Below are 17,687 nucleotides of genomic sequence, written 5' to 3'. Positions count from 1 at the left end.
GCCTGTCCCTTGGGAGAGCAGAGCGCTTCTGGCTGTGTTGGCCAGTAAGATCAGAACCTGGGCAATAATCTGTGTTGCTGCTTCTAGTTTAACTATTAGCTCTTTAAATTCATTGAGGCGGCGGGGGGGGGGGGGGGGGGGGGAAGCAGCACTCCTCCTCATGCTTGTTCCCCATCCAAAAAAACCCCAACAACTGATGAAAGGAAGAAACTGTCGCTCAGGGCGTGTTTCTTCCTGGCTTGTTGAAAGGATGTGTCACCCTACCAGCGTGTAGGCTAAGGAGAGGAACCTGTTTCATCAAGCCTGAGTAGTGTCTGTTGTGATAGCTGGCAGCAATGGAGGTACGCTTTCTAAGGCGAACACTGAAACAACTGTACTTCTGTGCACTGTGCAGCAGGACCAGTTTGGCCTCGGTGGTCGCTCAAAGCATCCATCTTCAGCTATGATGGGTTTTTCAGAGTTTTTAGTCTCTCTCTTTCCTCTGTCCTTTGGTTTGTCAGCTGAGGTTGGGATGATGACTAGGAGCAGGAGGAAGAGAGGCGTTGAGGCTGAGGTTATGACCGTAAAAGCTCTATAGGTATATCTGTTGAATAACTCTATTACACTGCTGTACACTCCTCTCCTTACAACAAGTTTGAAGACTGCTATGAAGAAAAAATTTAGGAGTAGTTATAAAAAAAATAAAATCCAACAAACTGACCCCAAACTAAACATCCCTATTCTCCCCACAAAAACCCACCCAAACTCACGCTCGTGTCTTAAATAAGGATAATAGACACAGCAGTGTCAGTTTTAACTGAGTGTTTATTTAATTGTATTTAAAATGTTCACACTAGCAAGCATCCATCGGAAGAAAAGAGCCGTTCCAGAGAGCTCCAAAAACACATGCAAGATGTTGGTAGTGGCAGATCATCGCTTTTTCAAGTACATGGGCCGTGGGGAAGAGAGTACCACTATAAATTATTTGGTATGTAAATATACTCTATTACAATTTGCTGGAATAAATGCAGGAAAAAATGTTAATTCAGTAGTTAACATACACTTTATACTACTTTGTACAGCATAATGGATTTACATCTCATGGCTGTGTGTGCTTTTTACCTGGGAAAGTGCTAAATCAAACCTTAAAAATACTTTATACTGGTGATAGTGTAGTTAAGTAGTCTTCACGTTTCACTTATAAACGAATCCTTTCCCTTCACATACTTCTTGCGGCTGTGCTATTTGCTGCCTAAGAATTTTTTTTTCCAGTCGGAGCTTCAGAATCTGGATTTTGAAATCTCCTGCAAACAATCCAGGTATCTTTAAAGTTCTAGCATGTTTAAAGCTCATGACTGGCACAAGCAACTTGTACAGATTCCTCCCCCTGCCCCCCCCCCCCCCCCCCCCAGTTATTTCAGAATCCTCTGTCAGAATGATAAAATTAGAAGCAGGTGCAGTAAACAAGTAGTTTGGTTGTACATGGGTGTTGTGGGTTAACCCCAGCAGGCAGCTCAGCCCCACCCAGCCACTTGCTCAGTCTGCTGGGTGGGATGAGGATAGAATTGGGATCAGGAGAGAATTGGAAGGGTAAAGGTGAGACAGCTGGTGGGTTGAGATAATAATAGTTTAATAGGTAAAGTAAAACCTGTGCATACAAGCAAAGAAAAGAAATTGATTCACTACTTCTCATCAGCAGGCAGGGGTTTTCCCAAGCCATTCTTGGGAAAGCAGGGCTGGATCATGGGTCCTGGTTACCAAGTAACCCAACCAAAACCAGTTGTCTATCCGACAAGTTTTTGTGAAATAGAACGCCTGCCCACAGACTTTTGGCAGCAGTGGAGAGGGTGGGTTTGGGGGCCGGAGACCAAAACCAAATGAAATAATTCTTGGAGGTCTGTTGTTTGTCAAGTCTCTTTCTGAGCCTGAATCTTTGAAATGCTAATCACTCTGTTCCACCTTTGCTTGCTTTTTGACCTTTCTGTTCCCAGAAATGTTTACATTCCCCAGGTGATGGAGCCTCAATTCCTGTGTTTGCAGAGATGCTATTATCTCAGCATCTGACATGCTGAGGCTAACCTGCTATTCTGTTTCCTGGATAGATACGTACTGTTAACAGCACAGTGATTGGGAAACTAAAACATAAACTACTATCAAGTGGCTCTGATTGTAACTTCTCGTTCATTTTGCAAGTTTGGTAGTTTTTGAGAAGATGAGAACAGCTTGAAAAGGGAGGTATTGATAGTGAGCACTGATGAGAGATTTTCTGGAACCTTGTGTTTGAATTGTAATGGTGAAAATAATAGGTTTTTGACTGGGAGAGGGAAGCAAGCCTCAGGGGTCAGTTAAACTAGGTAAGCGTCATGCTGAAACAAAGCAGTAGAAACAGCTCCCTCCTCTGTCCTTCCCCTAAATAAACCTGGAAAATGAGTATATGAGTGAAGTGTTTCCCAAGATGTCTTGTTCTTTAATATTAATCTCTCTACCTAAACAAGGGTGATAAGTGGGAAAGTTTGTACTGCTTTTTTATGATGGAAAATTTTCAAGGATATTTGATAATACTGTCTGGATCCAAGTACTGTTAGTTTTGGATCAGTGAGTATGTCTGTTATGTTATATGAGGTTCAATTTTTAATTTGAAGCAAGTGTTTCTAGATAAGTATGTTGCAGCTTCTCTGAGTGCCTTGATCTTCATTGCATGAAAACTTGGAACTAAGTAACTCGTTTTTCTTTTCTATGCAGATTGAATTGATAGACAGAGTAGATGACATCTACCGAAACACTTCCTGGGACAATGGAGCCTTCAATGGGTACGGCATACAGATAGAGCAGGTATTCACTGAACTATGCAGAGAGTTTCCAATTTAAAGGATAAGAACATGGTTTAGATATCAGGGTTTCTGATAATTTTATCTGGATTAGAACTAAAATAATCAAATCCTACATTAACACCAGCCAAGAGCACTCTGAAATACCATCTTGCCAGCGGTGGCAGTAATGGTCTGACACGGCATGCCCATTTTCAGTTCCTTGCAGGGTTTGAGATGGGCATTTTCTGGGAGAATCTTTCCATATTTAATCTCAATTTTTAAGTGTTTATTTTTCCCCTGAATATGAGCAGTTCTTGTTTCTGTTAGACATACTCTTATGCATGTATTTAACGTTTGTGTCTATGGCCAGTGCTTAACTTACGAAGCCTGAATGGGCCAAACCCGCAAATCCTGCCTGAAGAGCTTTAATGACTGCCTTAGATATGATAGTGTGGAGGCTGGTATAAGGTAGATGCAGGGGATGTAGTGACTTCAATTTATATGATGGCTTCTGAATGTTAGTGCACAGAACTCTGGGAAAGGGCATTAAAAAAAGAGGACTCCATCAGCTCAGAGTACTGCAAGAGTTGTGGTGTGGAACGTGGAGACTACTAATGGTACAAGCTAAGCTAGCTGTCCCCGTGCTGGAAAAAGGTCGGCAGGAACAAAGAAGAGTTAGTTGGGCAGGGAGGGGGAAAGAACGTGATGCACTAATTCTAGGTTACTGGGAAAGTGGCAGTCCTTTAAACTGTGTATTGGTTAACTAGAACTCTGAAATGGTTTGGGGTTATTTATGCTAGATATAAATCCTGGTTGTATTTGGTTTTTTTGATGGAGTAGCATGCATCTCAGTGCATAGTGTTACAATGAAAACTGTTGATGTTGTCCTGTGAAAAGGCTGGTGTAGCTACTTATGTTGTAGTTGGTGTATCTTAACTAGCAGAGGCTGAAGTTAGCATTAGAAGCTTGACGAGTTTGAGTTTTTCTCCTTGCAATTCTATTGAGACATTTAAAATTACAGTGAAAGCTTTTCTATAGCTGTGAAATTGACCAGAATTCCTCTACATTGTTGTTGCCCTTTTGGAAATGTAGATTATCATCCACAATGAGCCAAATCTTGTAAAACCTGGAGAAAAGCATTACAATATGGCAAAAAGTTACCCAGATGATAAGAAAGATGCCTGGGATGTGAAAATGCTGCTAGAGGTAAGTTGTAACCCTTGAAAAATTGTGCCCCTTGCAGAGAATTACTCATTCATACAGCTGCTCTGTGGTAACAGACTAAACCCTTCTACTTCCTTTGCATGACGTGTAGATGTTACACAAAGGCAAACTAGCTGATGTGCCCTGTAGCCCATGGTAAAGGGCTCCATTGCATAATTACAGAGCACACACCAATTAGTGTTATTAATATGTGGCCTGAGTCAGAAAGGCAGTCCTGATATGTCTGGCCCTGAGACGGGCTGCCTTGTGACCTTCATCAGATTATTGTACTTGGTTTTCCCCTCTGTGTGAAAAGGGTAAATGAACAGACAAATTATGTAAATGAATGCATACGATGTACTTGGGTACTCATTTAATTTTCTGCAGCTCTGTAGGACAGCTAAACGGCTGCTTTTTTCTGACTGAACCAGATCTAGGAGGTGCTTGTCTGGCTTATTAGATAAATGTTCTTACCTGTAGACTTGTAATATGCACTGTGATGTGTCTTATAAAGATTTAATTTTTCTTTTTTTTTTTTTTTTTAAAGCAATTTAGCTTTGATATTGCGGAGAAAGCAGCTCATGTGTGCCTTGCTCATCTCTTCACGTATCAAGATTTTGACATGGGAACACTTGGACTGGCTTACGTTGGCTCTCCCAGATCTAACAGCCATGGTGGCATTTGTCCTAAAGGCAAGGCTTCTTTTTCTTCCATCCCAGTTGTAGGTTGAAAGCTAGTTCTTGTTGTTTGCATTTAATCTTGTTCTCCAGCTCTCACAGAGCATGATGTGTTGTTTGCCTAGACTCTAGTTACTGGTTTTTGGATAGAGTAGATGACCATTCTCTTGGCTGGAGCTGGAAGAAGAAAGGAGGGAAGGATAAAAGTCACTAAGTTATCTGGTGTGAACAAGCTGGCTAGAACAAACCCTGAACCACGGGCTGCTTTGTCTGAATGCATCTTGCAGTGGTTCAGGAGTGTCAGATGCCGTTATCTTGGAAATTTCTTACATTTTGCCCTTTACTGCAATACATGAGCTGTTTGTGCTGTGCTTGAAAGATTCCCCCCTCCAAAAACTGGCAAGAGACAGGGTCTCATTGGTGAGCCTGTGAGAACAATAAAGCTATTCCTTTCTCCAAACAAGGATCCCTCTCTCTCCCCGCAAAACCCTTGAAACCCAAGAAAAATGTTTGTCAGTTGTTGTTTATTTCTCACTTCTCTAGCTTATTATAGTCAAATTGCAAAGAAGGATATCTATCTGAACAGTGGCTTAACCAGCACCAAGAACTACGGGAAGACGATCCTCACAAAGGTAGGAGAGTGTCCTCCTCTGCACAGTCTGATGTATGTGTGTTGGTGATGTGTGCCATGGGATTTTGACAAGCTTCTGTGCTCTCTCGGAAACAAGCTGCTGGCTTTCTGATAAGTCAGGTCCCTGGGGACAAGGATGTAGGTCGTAAAACCAAAATCATTGGGTTTTGTTCTTGCTGACAAAGGGGAATCAGGACTGAATTGGAAGATTGAATTCACTGCAAAACAGGAATGAGGAAACATAGCTAGCGTGTAATAGGAGCTATAGTTGTCCAGATATAAACAAGGTTTTGATATATAAAGATGAAATCCAAATGTATTTTGCTTTAAAACAAAACACCCCAAAACAACCAAACCCTCAAACAGAACAAGCAGTATGTACAAGTAACCTTACAGTAATAATAAAATCAGTCTGCTGACTCAAATAAGAAAAGACTTACGTGTTTGCTACTACAGGCACCTAAAACATGCAGTTGGATGATTGTGTACACTTGGTCAGTTCCATTTGCAAGGTAAAGCAGTGAAAGTAGTGCAGGCAAACTAGTTTTAGTTTGGGCCTTTTAGTGAAATTCCTCTACGTGATTTCTCTGTGTGTCCTGACAAAGTAGAGCAGAGAACAGTATAATACACAGGGCTTATTAGTGCTAATATTAAGCCTAATGTAAATTGTTGCTGTCTGGATTTTTTTTTCCCCATACTTGATAAGATAGTAGATATATAAAGGCCTGAATATGAGCTTTGTCTCACTTGTACCAGAGCAGTGCCTGTGTTTGCATCTACCAGATCTTTGCAGTTGGGCATATTTCTCTTCTGTTGACTTCAGATGACTTCTTCGCTGTGCTTTTCTGTAGCCTGATTATAAAGGGAATTTGTAATTGATGTGTGGGCTAAAACTTGGCACAGAAGCTGTCAAGAAGCTAGAAAAAAAAGACAGTGAAGCTTTGTGCTAGAGGGACGTTGACAAAGAGCTCTAGCTGTTGCCATGCTATTTGCATTCATTGTTCAATCTCCAAGCTGAAGTTCTGTCTTGGATTACAAAGGAGATTGTTTGCTGTCTTCCCAGCAGCAGGCACAGAGCTTGGGATGAGGGAGTGGGAGCATTACGGATTGGTTTCCACAGGAAAAGTGCTGTATGGTGGCCAATTGTGTTAAAAACAAACAAACAAAAAATAAAAAACACCAAAACCCCCTGAAACAAAACCAAAACCCTGCTTAAAAATCCTTCCCCAAATTAAACACAGTGAAGCACAGGAGTGATGTCTGGGCAGCTCTCCTGTCTCTGGCTCTTGCATTAGCTATGCCTAGACACAGACATTGGTGCTGCTCGCTGCAGTACTTGGTCCTCCCTGTGCCTGCAGAGCAGCTGGAATGACAGTTAGCTCATCAGAACTCGGTTCTCTCTCTCCTGAACTGCTCGGTCTCCTTGTGGTTAAGGTTTATTTCTGATCCAGTTTTATTTGTGGTTGTCATCTTGTGAGCGTGATGCCGTCTGCTGGTGAACGTGCTGTGAGGGGCGCGTGGCAAGGCAGAGCCGGTTTGGCACCCTCAGCAGAGGAAGTCCTGTCTTACATAAATGATGATAGAAATCCTCCCTGTTGGGCCACATTTGCAGATGTCTTTCCTACTAATCGTGGAATAGAAGAGCTTATTCAGCACTCCTAATGTCATCATCCATTTAGAAGAAATAATTCTAATGGCAAGATATGTTAAACAAGAGATTGACTAATTGTAGTAGCTGGTGTGTGTTTGGATTGTTCTTTGTTTCAACTTTTTATGCCTTCCAGCTATTTAAAAGCAATTTTCCATATATTAAATATCTGCATTGTATTGAAAACAAGATTGAATCTCTATTCTAGGACAGCGTTTTGCCTTTAACAGTGGTTTAGTATTCAAACCTAGTCCTGGAACATGTGTTTGGAAATGGACCATAATTTTACTTGCCTTCAGTTCCTCAATTCTAAAAAAACAACCAAACACACATAAAAAAACCCAGCCCCCCCCCCCAACAACTTCATAGCGGGAAATCCTTTTCCATCTCAGTGTATCTTAGAATTGCTGGTGGCCCGCAAATAGCTGGGATCTTCTGTCCTGTCCTGCTCACACTAGGTTTTTTTTCCACATTGCTTTTCTCATGTTCAAAAAAGGAGGCTGACCTAGTTACGACACATGAACTCGGACATAACTTTGGAGCAGAGCATGATCCTGACAGTCTGCCGGAATGTGCGCCCACTGAAGACCAGGGAGGGAAATACGTTATGTATCCAATTGCTGTCAGCGGAGATCATGAAAACAACAAGGTATAGTTGCATAGCGTTGCTTCCATGTACAAGTTTCTGCTATGTCAGTGACCCTTTGCGTGGAAGGGCTATTTAGTTAATGATTCCTGTAGCTTGAAGCCATCAGAATGTAATGGATTAGCTATAAAAAGAAAACATCCTTGCATGTTGTTGGGTTCTCTGCAAGATAAGCTCATCTTTGGATTCTGAGTTTCACTGGAGTTCATAGCATGTCCAGGTGCTTTTTTAATTAGTTTTTTTGTAATAAGCTGTGGCCACATGCTGCTAAAAGCAAGTCATCAGCGAGAGTCAAACGCAGGACCTTCAGTACCAAATAGCATTTGGGTGGTCCATAGCTGTTCTTGTTGGAGAGAGACTGCCAGGCGCCACAGCCATGGTGCTTGCTAGTCTCAGAAGCTTGCACTGGCAGCGTGGACTTGGCCTTGTGCCTGTTCTGCAGATGAGAAACCAAGATTACGGAGGGAACGATTAGTCTGCAGTCTACTCTGACTTGTTGTGGTTCATGCCTAGTCCCGCTGCCGAGAGGCAGCACAGTCTCTCCCTGTTGCTACAACTTCGCTTCCATTCTTGGGTTGCTAGTGCTCCTGAAGCTGTGGGAGAGCTGGAGTTAGCTCTAACCCTGAACCAGACTGCATGCGGGGGTGGCCCTGCATTGTAACGTAGCAATGTCCTTTATGGACCCAGCCATTACTTTCCTGTCTTAAAATTTTCCCAAGGTATCAAACTGGCAGTATTGAAGGAGTAACTGCTTTCTGAAGCACCCAAACTGGAGGTGTAAGGAAGCTGAGGCTGTCCTAGATGCCACGTGTTGATAGAAGGGTATGCTCCTCAGTGCTGCTCTTTTCCCTCGTCACTCTAGATGTTCTCAAGCTGCAGCAAAAAATCCATCCATAGGACCATAGAGATCAAGGCCCAGGAGTGCTTCAAAGAGCGCAACAACAAAGTGTGTGGGAACTCCAGGGTGGATGAAGGGGAGGAATGCGATCCTGGCCTCTTGCACCAACAGGCTGATCCCTGCTGCTCTGCAGACTGTAAACTGAAAGCTGGCGCGAAATGCAGGTAGGGGGAAGCTGCAACCTCTCTTAACGTGGTAGAGGATGGGCTGGGCTGAAGGCTCCTAAAGCCACCTGCAGTGTCACAGACCTGTTCCTTGCCTTTAAGGCTTAAATGTGTGAGCTGAAGACAGTAAAGGAATTTGGGAAAGGCTGCTGTGTGTATGCACTGTTTGCATACATCAATTTTTATAGCATTCTTTTTCTGACAAGTGTCAAGAGCTACAGGCTTGAAGCAAACTTAGGCAATCAAAAATTAATTTTAAAAATATCCTGTGCAAATACAATTTTTGCTTGTATTTCAAGGTGGCTTTGAACCAAGGTCACATACTGGTATTTTCAAGACTGCTGCAAAATGTGTATGAGCAGACAACACAGTGACTGCCCTAAATAAGCCCTCTTTCTGTTCTTGCTCTTTCTGGTGTTCGTGGCCCTGTTGCAATGTAGTGTCCAATCTGTTTTTTCAGAGTTCAGCACTGCACCACGTAACAGTAGAGAGCTTGTGCAATTCCTGTTGTTTAGCAAGAAGTTCCATCAATTTTAATGCTTTTGACCTAAGGTCCTTCTTGCATTAGGTACGGAGCATTGAGTGTAAAGAAAGCACAGAATAAAGAGTAGTAAACCTTCAGGGACAAACAGAAGAGGGGAGAAATGTGTAGGGAAGAGTGTATAGAGATCTTCTCCAAAGTTGCACAGCAAGTGACAAGAAGAGGATCCAAATGCCTTGAATAAATATGAGTCCCTGCGTAGCCTCTCAGTGTGTTGTACTTTCTGTGCTTTTACCTTTGATAAATGAAGAGTGAGTGGGTGTGTAGAAAGGCGGTTGTGGGAGAAGGCAGAGGGCAAGGGTTTTGAATCAGTGAGTCTCCAAGAAATACCTTTTATTTTTTTCCCCCTTAACATCCTTTTCCCCTGGCTTTGTCATACTTGTACTTCTTTTTTAAAAAGTTGCTTAATAATTCTTTCTTTCTTTCTGATCTTTCCGTAGTGATCGGAACAGTCCCTGCTGTAAAGGCTGTCAGTTTGAAAGTGCACAGAAGAAATGCCAAGAAGCCATAAATGCCACTTGTAAAGGAGAGTCTTTTTGCACTGGTAGGCTGTGGTTCTGTCCCCTTTACGTCAGCTAGCAAAGTGCTTCAGGCTCAGTGTCCTGTTCGATCTGCTTTCAAACTAGTGCCCTTTATGCATCCAGTACATGTAATTTTAGAGATCAGTTAAGCATCATGGAATTACCTTACAATGAGTTCTGTTGTAGTTGAGGAGTCACTCGGTGATTTACTGCCCAGAAGAACATGAAAAATGTTGACTTTTTTTTTTTCCTTCTTTCCCTTAAAAGAAAAAAAAGCAGAACACTGTGTCACTGGGAGGGGACAAGAATGAGCTGAATTTTGCCATAGAAAGGGTGGAATTACTGCAACTCTGCTTCACTTCCCCACTTGTTTACTTCCTCCTCATAAACTTTCCTGGAGGCAAGGAGTCATGTCAGAGCGCCTGCTTTGCTGGTGGTGCCTCCAGGGTCTGCTGCCTACTGCTTAGATGCCAGAGTGCCACAGTGCCAGAGTTGTTGAAAGCCTCCAGAGCTTCCGCTATCTCTTGGAGGAGCTGGCAGGCAGCCTGCAGATGAATCACAGAATGGTCAGGGTTGGAAGGCACCTCTGGAGATCATCTAGTCCAGGGGTCCTCAAACTACGGCCCGCGGGCTGGATACGGCCCCCCAGGGTCCTCAATCCGGCCCCCGGTATTTACAGACCCCCCCCGCCGGGGGTTGGGGGGGAACCAAGCAGCCGCAGATGACTGCCTGCCACTTCATCCGCGCGCCGGCCCCCTGGTTAAAAAGTTTGAGGACCCCTGGTCTAGTCCAACCCCCTGCTAAAGCAGGTTGCACAGAGGCACATCCAGGTGGGTTTTGAAGGTCTCCAGAGAAGGAGACCCCACAGCCCCTCTGGGCAGCCTGTGCCAGGGCTCTGGCACCCTCCCAGTACAGAAGTTCTTCCTCACATTCAGGTGGAACTGCCTGTGTTGCAGTTTGTGCCCGTTGCCCCTTGTCCTGTCGCTGGGCACCACTGACAAGAGCCCGGCCCCATCCTCTTGGCACTCGCCCTTCAGACATCTGCAGGCATTGGTAAGGTCCCCTCTCAGTCTTCCCTCCTCCAGGCTGAACAGGCCCAGCTCTCTCAGCCTTCCCTCACAAGGGAGATGCTCCAGTCTCCTCATCATCTTGGCAGCCCTCCACTGGGCCCTCTCCAGTAGTTCCCTGTCCCTCCTGAACTGGGGAGCCCAGCACTGGACACAGCTCCCCAGACGCAACCTCACTGGGGCAGAGCAGAGGGGACAATGACCTCCCTGATCTGCTGGCCGTGCTCCTCCTAATGCACCCCAGGGTCCCACTGGCCTTGGCCACCAGGGCACACTGCTGGCCCATGGGCACCTCGCTGCCCACCAGCACTGCCAGGCCCTTCTCTGCAGAGCCAGGACAAGCTAAGAACAGGCTATTGGGGTTCCTCCTCAGGATGAGTCTGGATTTCCTTTATTTTCCTCTTTTCTTCTGCACACTTAGGTGCTCTGCCCTTTGCTGTAACACAGTCCTCCTGCTCTGTTGACCCCCATCTGTAGGGAACAGCAGCGAGTGCCCCCCTCCAGGGAATGCTCCAGATGATACAGTCTGCGTGGATATGGGGAAGTGCAAGGATGGGGAGTGCGTCCCTTTCTGCGAGAGGGAGAAGAACCTACGGTCGTGTGCGTGCAATGGTGGGTGACGTGGGACTGATCTGAAATGTGTGCTTCATCTCTGCTCCTCAGTGCTGCCTTTGCTGTGGGCTTGCCCGTTGGAGAGCCGAGTTTATGGTTTCTGAAAAGTTTAAACCGTTGTTCCTTTCAGGGCTTCTGGTTTCTGTTTAGAAAAGGCCTGTGAATGTCCTCCTGTCTTCTGACAGTCTGGGTTGAAGTCATTAAGATGAGACTTAGGAGAGTGCCCTCTCTAACCAGGGCGCCAGACTGTATCTTCCACGTTCTATGTCATAGTAGACAGGAGGGATCATGAGGAGATGTCAGCCAACCTCCAGACCAGGCATGGCACAGGAGTAGTGGCCTCCAACAAGTGGTTAAAGAAAGATTTCAAAGAGGCTAAAGTTCTTGAGAACGTAAGATCCTCAAGTCCAGTCCCCTGCTACTGCAAACCTGTCTGCCATGTACTCCTGTCAATAAGTTTTGCCGCTCGCTTGCTCCCCGTGTTGATTGTCTCTGAAATGCGGTGAGGCAGCTGGGAGTAGGAGAGTAGGAGGAAAGCTTCAGTGAGGCAGCGTGAGGAAGCACTGTGAGCGCCGCCACGTTGAGATGGAGGGCATAGCCAAGGAGAAGGGAGCCTAGAGGACCCAAAGCCCAAGAAGTATTTACATCTGTCTTTTGGATGTGTTTGGAACCTCTTTGCTGCCCTGGTGATTCCTGCGGTGCTGGGGTATCGGCTTGGAGAGCTTGGTCCCACTGTGTCCCCTGATATGTTGCACAGGGCACGTGGTTGGGTTTTGGGCTTGGCCGTCAGAGTGCCTGGCACGGGGTGACGTGCACAGTCCTGCCCTCCCTGCGGGGAAGCTGGGCAGGAGCATGGTCACCCGGGGCCACGCGGGGTTATGGGTTGCAGGTGACTCTCGGTGCTTCAGAGGAATGAGTTTGTTGCTTCGTTACAGAAACGGATAATTCCTGCAAGGTGTGCTGCCGGGACGAGCAGGATAGGTGTGTACCGTACGTCGATGCTAACGACCAGTTCCTGTTCCTGCGCAAGGGGAAGCCCTGCACTGTGGGCTTCTGCGATACCAATGTAAGTTTTCCCAGCTGTCAGCGCACTGCATGCTCTGCGGCCGAGGCTGGGCGTTGCGGAGTCCTCTGTGACGAAGCCTCTGCTGGTAAAGCGAAGGCAAAGCTTGACGCGCTGCTGAGCGGGGCGATACTGTTAGTACCTCTGCGTAGGATAAATATGAAAGGGTGTCCGAGGCTGCAGGTGGAGGTTGGTTCTGCAGCAGCCTGTGCAAGGTGAAGCTGTTGCCTTCTGCCGTTGCTTATCACCCCCCTTCTGCCGCCCCCGCGGCTCAGCCAGCCAGCAGTTTGTGCGAAGGAGGCGAATGAGCGCGGCTGTAAGCTCGGCTAGGTTTGCAGCGCTTGCTGTGTCAGTTGTTCACGTTAGCTTGGTTAATTTTGACTAAAATATTTCAGGTTGGGGAGCAATCACGTGGAAGTCTAGCTTGGTGGTATCTGACAGGGGCAGGGAGAGTGGCGGGTTGCTGGCACTCGGTGACCATCGTTTCCGTGGTACAGCCACACAGCCAGCTGCCTCCCCTGCAGACGCCGGTGGCTGAAGCCACACTGGGTGTCGGCAGAAGTCCGTTTGGGGGGGCGGGGCACGCCCCAGCCCTTCTGCTGGCAGAGCTGGGGGACCGATGATCTGCTGTGTTAAACCAGCACAGCCCAAGGGTCTGGCTGTTTGTAACCTTCTGCAGCCTTCTCGGGGGGCGATAGGAACTGAGGCTTCTGGTGCTTAAACCTCGCCAGAAGCTTCAGTTTTATGTCACCTAACGTGGGGCGAGGGTGGGGCAGTTTTTGCAAGTTTCAGACGTTAAAATTTCATCTGTTTCAGGCAGCAATAGAATTGAAACCATTTTGCCAGAACTAAGAGCGGTGCAAATGGGCTGCAGCTGCTGGGCGTGAATGTAAATCTGTATGCAGAATGCAAGTCAAGTGCTGCTGTGTCTGTCATTTTAATTTCATTACTCTTTGTATCTTCTTCCCTTTGCAAGAAGGCGGTAGTTAATGCTTAGATTATTTTGTAAATAAGGGTTTACTTTTGCAGGGCAAATGCGAGAAGCAAGTACAGGATGTGATTGAACGATTTTGGGATTTCATAGACCAACTCAGCATCAATACTTTTGGTAAGATACGTAACCATATCCTTTGGGGTTTTTTTTGAGTTCATGACATGAACCTCTGGAGCCCTGGAGGGAGTTAGCTGGCTGGTTCATTCATACCCTGTATGCGTGCGTAGCTAGTAGCTGTGTTTAAGCGCTGATCTTGCCTTTTAAAGCTGAAAGGATGGGCCATCACTTCGCATTTTTCCACTCCGTTATTTTTTAGGCATCTTCCAAGCTTGTAAAGGAGATGATAGCTTCTTGTCTGAATACCAAGAAGTAGGTCAATTAGAGAAAAGGAAATAACAGACAGTCTTTTTAGAGGTCAGCTAGATTCAGCACAGTAGAAAGTGGGCCACTCTGTAGGATTTAAATGTCAACAGACTGGGAGAGGAAAACCTCATTTCTCTCTTACTTAAGAGAACCACGCACCTCAAGCTGTGTGCTTGAACCGTGTCACTGCCCGGTGATTGTGAGTGGGCCTCCTTGGTCTTCATCCCCACCGTGCAGTGCCAGCAGGTGCCCCCCCCAAGTGTCACACCATGTCTCACTCCACGTTACTGGCACCGTACAAAACCTGTTAAGCAGCTGGCGCTACGTAACTGCGTGTGCTCACCGTACTGCTGTGCCCACACAGTGTAATCTGGGTTTGGGGCTTCCAATCTCGAGTTCTAGGATCAAAAAAATTATTTCTTAGGTAATTGTTAAAGCTATTTAATAGCCTGCTCAGGTAGGGACAGTTTGATGTTCAAATACTTTGTTTGTGGAGGCTGTAAAGTCAGGATTTAGTAACAGACTCGGAGTGTGTCTTGTGTAACTGAGAGGGGGAGCTTGGCTGGCTCAGTGTAGCCTGTTCCCAGTCAATTCACATTAAATGTTACAGTCTGCCAGCATTTCTCACCAGAGAAGAACATGTTCATGTTCAAATATTGGATACAATTTTCTAAAATTACAGAATTTCTTTTATTTTTGCCTAGTCCTGCAGCTTGTGCTTTTCTGAGCAATTCTGTGGCTTGGCTTGCATGAGCGGTGGCTGCAGAATGGTGTTACACGTGTATGTTCATGAAACGGTATTTGTAGGTAACTAACAGATTTGACCTGATTTCGCAGGGAAGTTCCTAGCGGATAATATAGTGGGCTCTGTGCTCGTCTTCTCCCTGCTTTTCTGGATTCCTCTGAGCATCCTTGTGCACTGCGTGGTAAGATGTCTTTGAGTTGATTGCCGTGTTGGGTTGAGCTGTAAGAGAACACCCTTCCTATGTGAACTGGCAGACGTCTGTGGGAGAAGGTGATGGGAAGCTTTTAGCAAACCCCAGCGGGGAACCCAGCATATGTAAGACTTACTGCTCCTGCAACAGGCGAAACTCGGGCTTAACTCTGCCGGGCTCGGCAGGCCCGGTGCGCCCGTGACTGTTCCCTGGAGCCCTTCCCATTCTCTCCTAGGCAGGCTTTCCTCCTCCATCTCCTGAATTGTACCCAATTATAAGTTCGGTGATTTCTATTAAGAGTCAAAAGTTTTCTAAAGCCCTGCTAAGAAATAAGACGTGTTTTGTGGGGAGACCCATAGCGTGAAGTGGTCCTGGTTGACGTTGGGTGGATGGGTCAAGGGAGAGCTCGCGGCAAGGGGGAGCGTGGGCACATGGTGCGGGTGGCAGTGTGGGGTTAGAGCAGAGGATTGCTGTGCCCACAAGCACTCCGGGGGGGATGGGAAGGTAGAAGGTAGGGGAAGGGACAAGAGCCCCACGCACTGCTGTGTACCTGCAGGGAAAACGGGGATCTTCTAACTGTGAAACTTAACCTTTTTTATTTTGTGTGTCTGTGTTGGTTTGTGTGTGCGTGTGTTTGCTTTCCAATAGGACAAGAAGCTGGACAAGCAGTATGAGGAGAACACGAAGTCCCTGTTTTGCCCCAGTGTAAGTTGCTGTCAAATATGAATTGGCAGAAAGCTCTCCCATGTGTGTTAGCAAATCTGAACCTAAGGTGGGCGCAGAGTATTTATCAAAGGAGCGATGACAGAGACGTGGAGCCCTGTGCCTCACGCTGCGGATGGATGGATCAGTTGGAGGGGAAACGGTCTTCTCCAACAAGCCGGTGTTGGACGTACCGAGCACTGCAGCTCGGTGGGGCCTGGCTGTTCCTTCCTGTAGCAGCTGTGCCTTGACCTTGTTGCCGGAGCAGCTCTCCTGCAGCAGCCGCAGGTCCCAGGGCAGGAAGCCATGCCGCTCTGCAGAGCACCGCCTCGCGCAGTGGGTGCCTGTGCGCAGCGTCCCCTCGGCACAGGTCACTTGGCAGCTTCAACCACAAGCCGCTTGTTCCCAGCCAGGTGGTGTCAGCAAAGCGCGAGGCTCAGCAGGGCGACGCTGCAGAAAAACCTCTGCCAAACGCAGCAGCTTTGCTGCAGAGGGGTTGGTTGCAGGAGGTGCCTTCTAGGGGCCCGATGTGCTAAAGCCTTCCAGTTGCGTACGGGAGAGCGGGCCTCAGGGTGCAGGCCACGCATCGGTGACACTTCTCACCTTGTAGAGAGCGAGCTGGGAGAGGGGAAGAGCAAAAAAAGTGCCTAGATACATTTTAATTACAGCACAGCACAGGGCGCCTTCTGATGTAAATTTCTGGGTATCCTGTCCAGTGCTTTGACACTTTGGTTCTTGATTAATAACTGAAACTTTCAGCTACGGAAATGTCCTTTTGTAACGGGAGGTGGAAAAACCCCTCCTGCAGAGCTTTCTTGCCCAGCCCCTGAGGGAAGCACACTGAAGTCAGAGGCTGCTGAGGCAGATTGCCTCTGGCACCTGCTCTGGTGTAACTGGAGGCGATCTTAGTTTAGGTGCCCAGTAGTTGGCCTTGAATGTCCTAAGAAAAGTCACCTTAGGGCTTTAATACCTGAATTCAGTCAAGAAGATGCCAGAAGCAGGTTGTAGCCTTGTTGTAGCACAGGTACAGTTAATGGGTTCCTTGCACCAGCAAGAGTTTTAACGAACAAATCTTGTGTCTTTTGGATTTGCTGAGGATTGAGTAGTTGGGAATGCGGTACTGGCAGCAGGTCAGCCTCTCATCCTGCCCGCTGTTGGCATTTACTGGTGCCAAAACAGCACAGAGTAACTGCTCAAGACACAAATTTTGTCTTTAAGCAGCAAAGGTATTTATTTCATGCAATGTTAGGGAGCTAGCCTTTTTGCATTGGACAAACTAGCTCCTGAGTTTTCAGTGAAAAGTCAGGTAATTTATACAGTTTTCATGAGAGGTTACAGCATCTTTACATACCTATTCATTTGATTTTGACACCGAATCATTCTATTCATAATAGGTGGGATCTAGGTGGAGTGAACTTTTCAACTTTCTTTGTTTAACAGTTTCCTGACTCATGGTCTCCTTATCTCCTTCAGGTGCCCACCTTACCTTTCCTAATTATTCAGAGTACATTCCTTTCACACAAACAGAGCATCACCCAGAGCATTATACCAAACTCATCCTTACCAGTCTTTTTAAGACCTTGCTCTGTTTCATACCAGGGGTTGTGAGGATGTCTTTTTACGCCCAGAAATCCCTGGATATTTTCCAAACCATGCTCAAAATAGAACAGAAACCAGTGGGCTTTAACTTAATCTGAGGTGCAGAATCTGGGTATGATCGCAGTGGTCCCCCCGGTGTTCAGTGCAACTTCCTGCACGTGAAGGGGGGAACTCTCCAGTTGGAAGAGTGGGATAAGCTATACCGTGGCCAGTTTCCCTGCACTGAGCTCTTGGTGTTGTCTGGCTTGACCGTGCATTCCCAGTCCTGGGTTTTGCCAAAGCAGTGTTGGGCCCCAGGGGAGGTGGGGCTGAGTCGTCAGCTCTGTCCCGGTCACCCGTGGTGCTTTTATGTGGAGAAGGAACACGCAGAGATAAAAGGGCCTTTCTGCTGTTAGCGCTCAGCGTAGCTGAATTTCTTGAGGAAAAACCTACTCAATGAACGACTTCTTTTGGATGGTCCCTTGCTCCTACGTTATGTATAAATCTACTGTGAAACTCAAAATCGGACTCCCTCCCTCCTTTCCCCCCCTGCGCAGTGGGCTCAGCCCGGCTCGCGCAGGGTAACCTGCAGCGCACGCCGCTGCTGGGGGCGGCGGGGAGGACGCGGTTGCCTTTAAACCGTTCTAACAGCAGT

General features: G+C 46.7%; 1 protein-coding gene across 3 annotated transcripts in view; it reads left to right on the top strand.

The window, feature by feature from the left end:
* ADAM17 (ADAM metallopeptidase domain 17) overlaps positions 1-17,687 on the top strand; it is a 36,479-nt gene that overhangs the window by 16,720 nt on the left and 2,072 nt on the right. For 2 of the 3 annotated variants that reach the window (XM_040597656.1, XM_040597658.1), the window contains exons 6-19: positions 837-967; positions 2,722-2,811; positions 3,882-3,995; positions 4,540-4,684; positions 5,213-5,301; positions 7,445-7,597; positions 8,457-8,656; positions 9,638-9,741; positions 11,263-11,397; positions 12,333-12,463; positions 13,490-13,568; positions 14,655-14,743; positions 15,401-15,457; positions 15,561-16,810. In XM_040597656.1, the coding sequence (XP_040453590.1) occupies positions 837-967; positions 2,722-2,811; positions 3,882-3,995; positions 4,540-4,684; positions 5,213-5,301; positions 7,445-7,597; positions 8,457-8,656; positions 9,638-9,741; positions 11,263-11,397; positions 12,333-12,463; positions 13,490-13,568; positions 14,655-14,743; positions 15,401-15,457; positions 15,561-15,974 (1,931 nt within the window). In that variant the 3' untranslated portion in view covers positions 15,975-16,810. Of the gene's footprint in view, positions 1-836; positions 968-2,721; positions 2,812-3,881; positions 3,996-4,539; positions 4,685-5,212; positions 5,302-7,444; positions 7,598-8,456; positions 8,657-9,637; positions 9,742-11,262; positions 11,398-12,332; positions 12,464-13,489; positions 13,569-14,654; positions 14,744-15,400; positions 15,458-15,560; positions 16,811-17,687 lie in introns of those variants that run through there. The other variant, XM_040597657.1, reaches the window with a different exon arrangement.

Source organism: Falco naumanni, chromosome 6 (genome assembly GCF_017639655.2).
Source record: "Falco naumanni isolate bFalNau1 chromosome 6, bFalNau1.pat, whole genome shotgun sequence".
Taxonomy (NCBI): domain Eukaryota; kingdom Metazoa; phylum Chordata; class Aves; order Falconiformes; family Falconidae; genus Falco; species Falco naumanni.
Note: the sequence above shows the minus strand (reverse complement) of the source record. Positions and strands in the feature narration are given on the sequence as shown.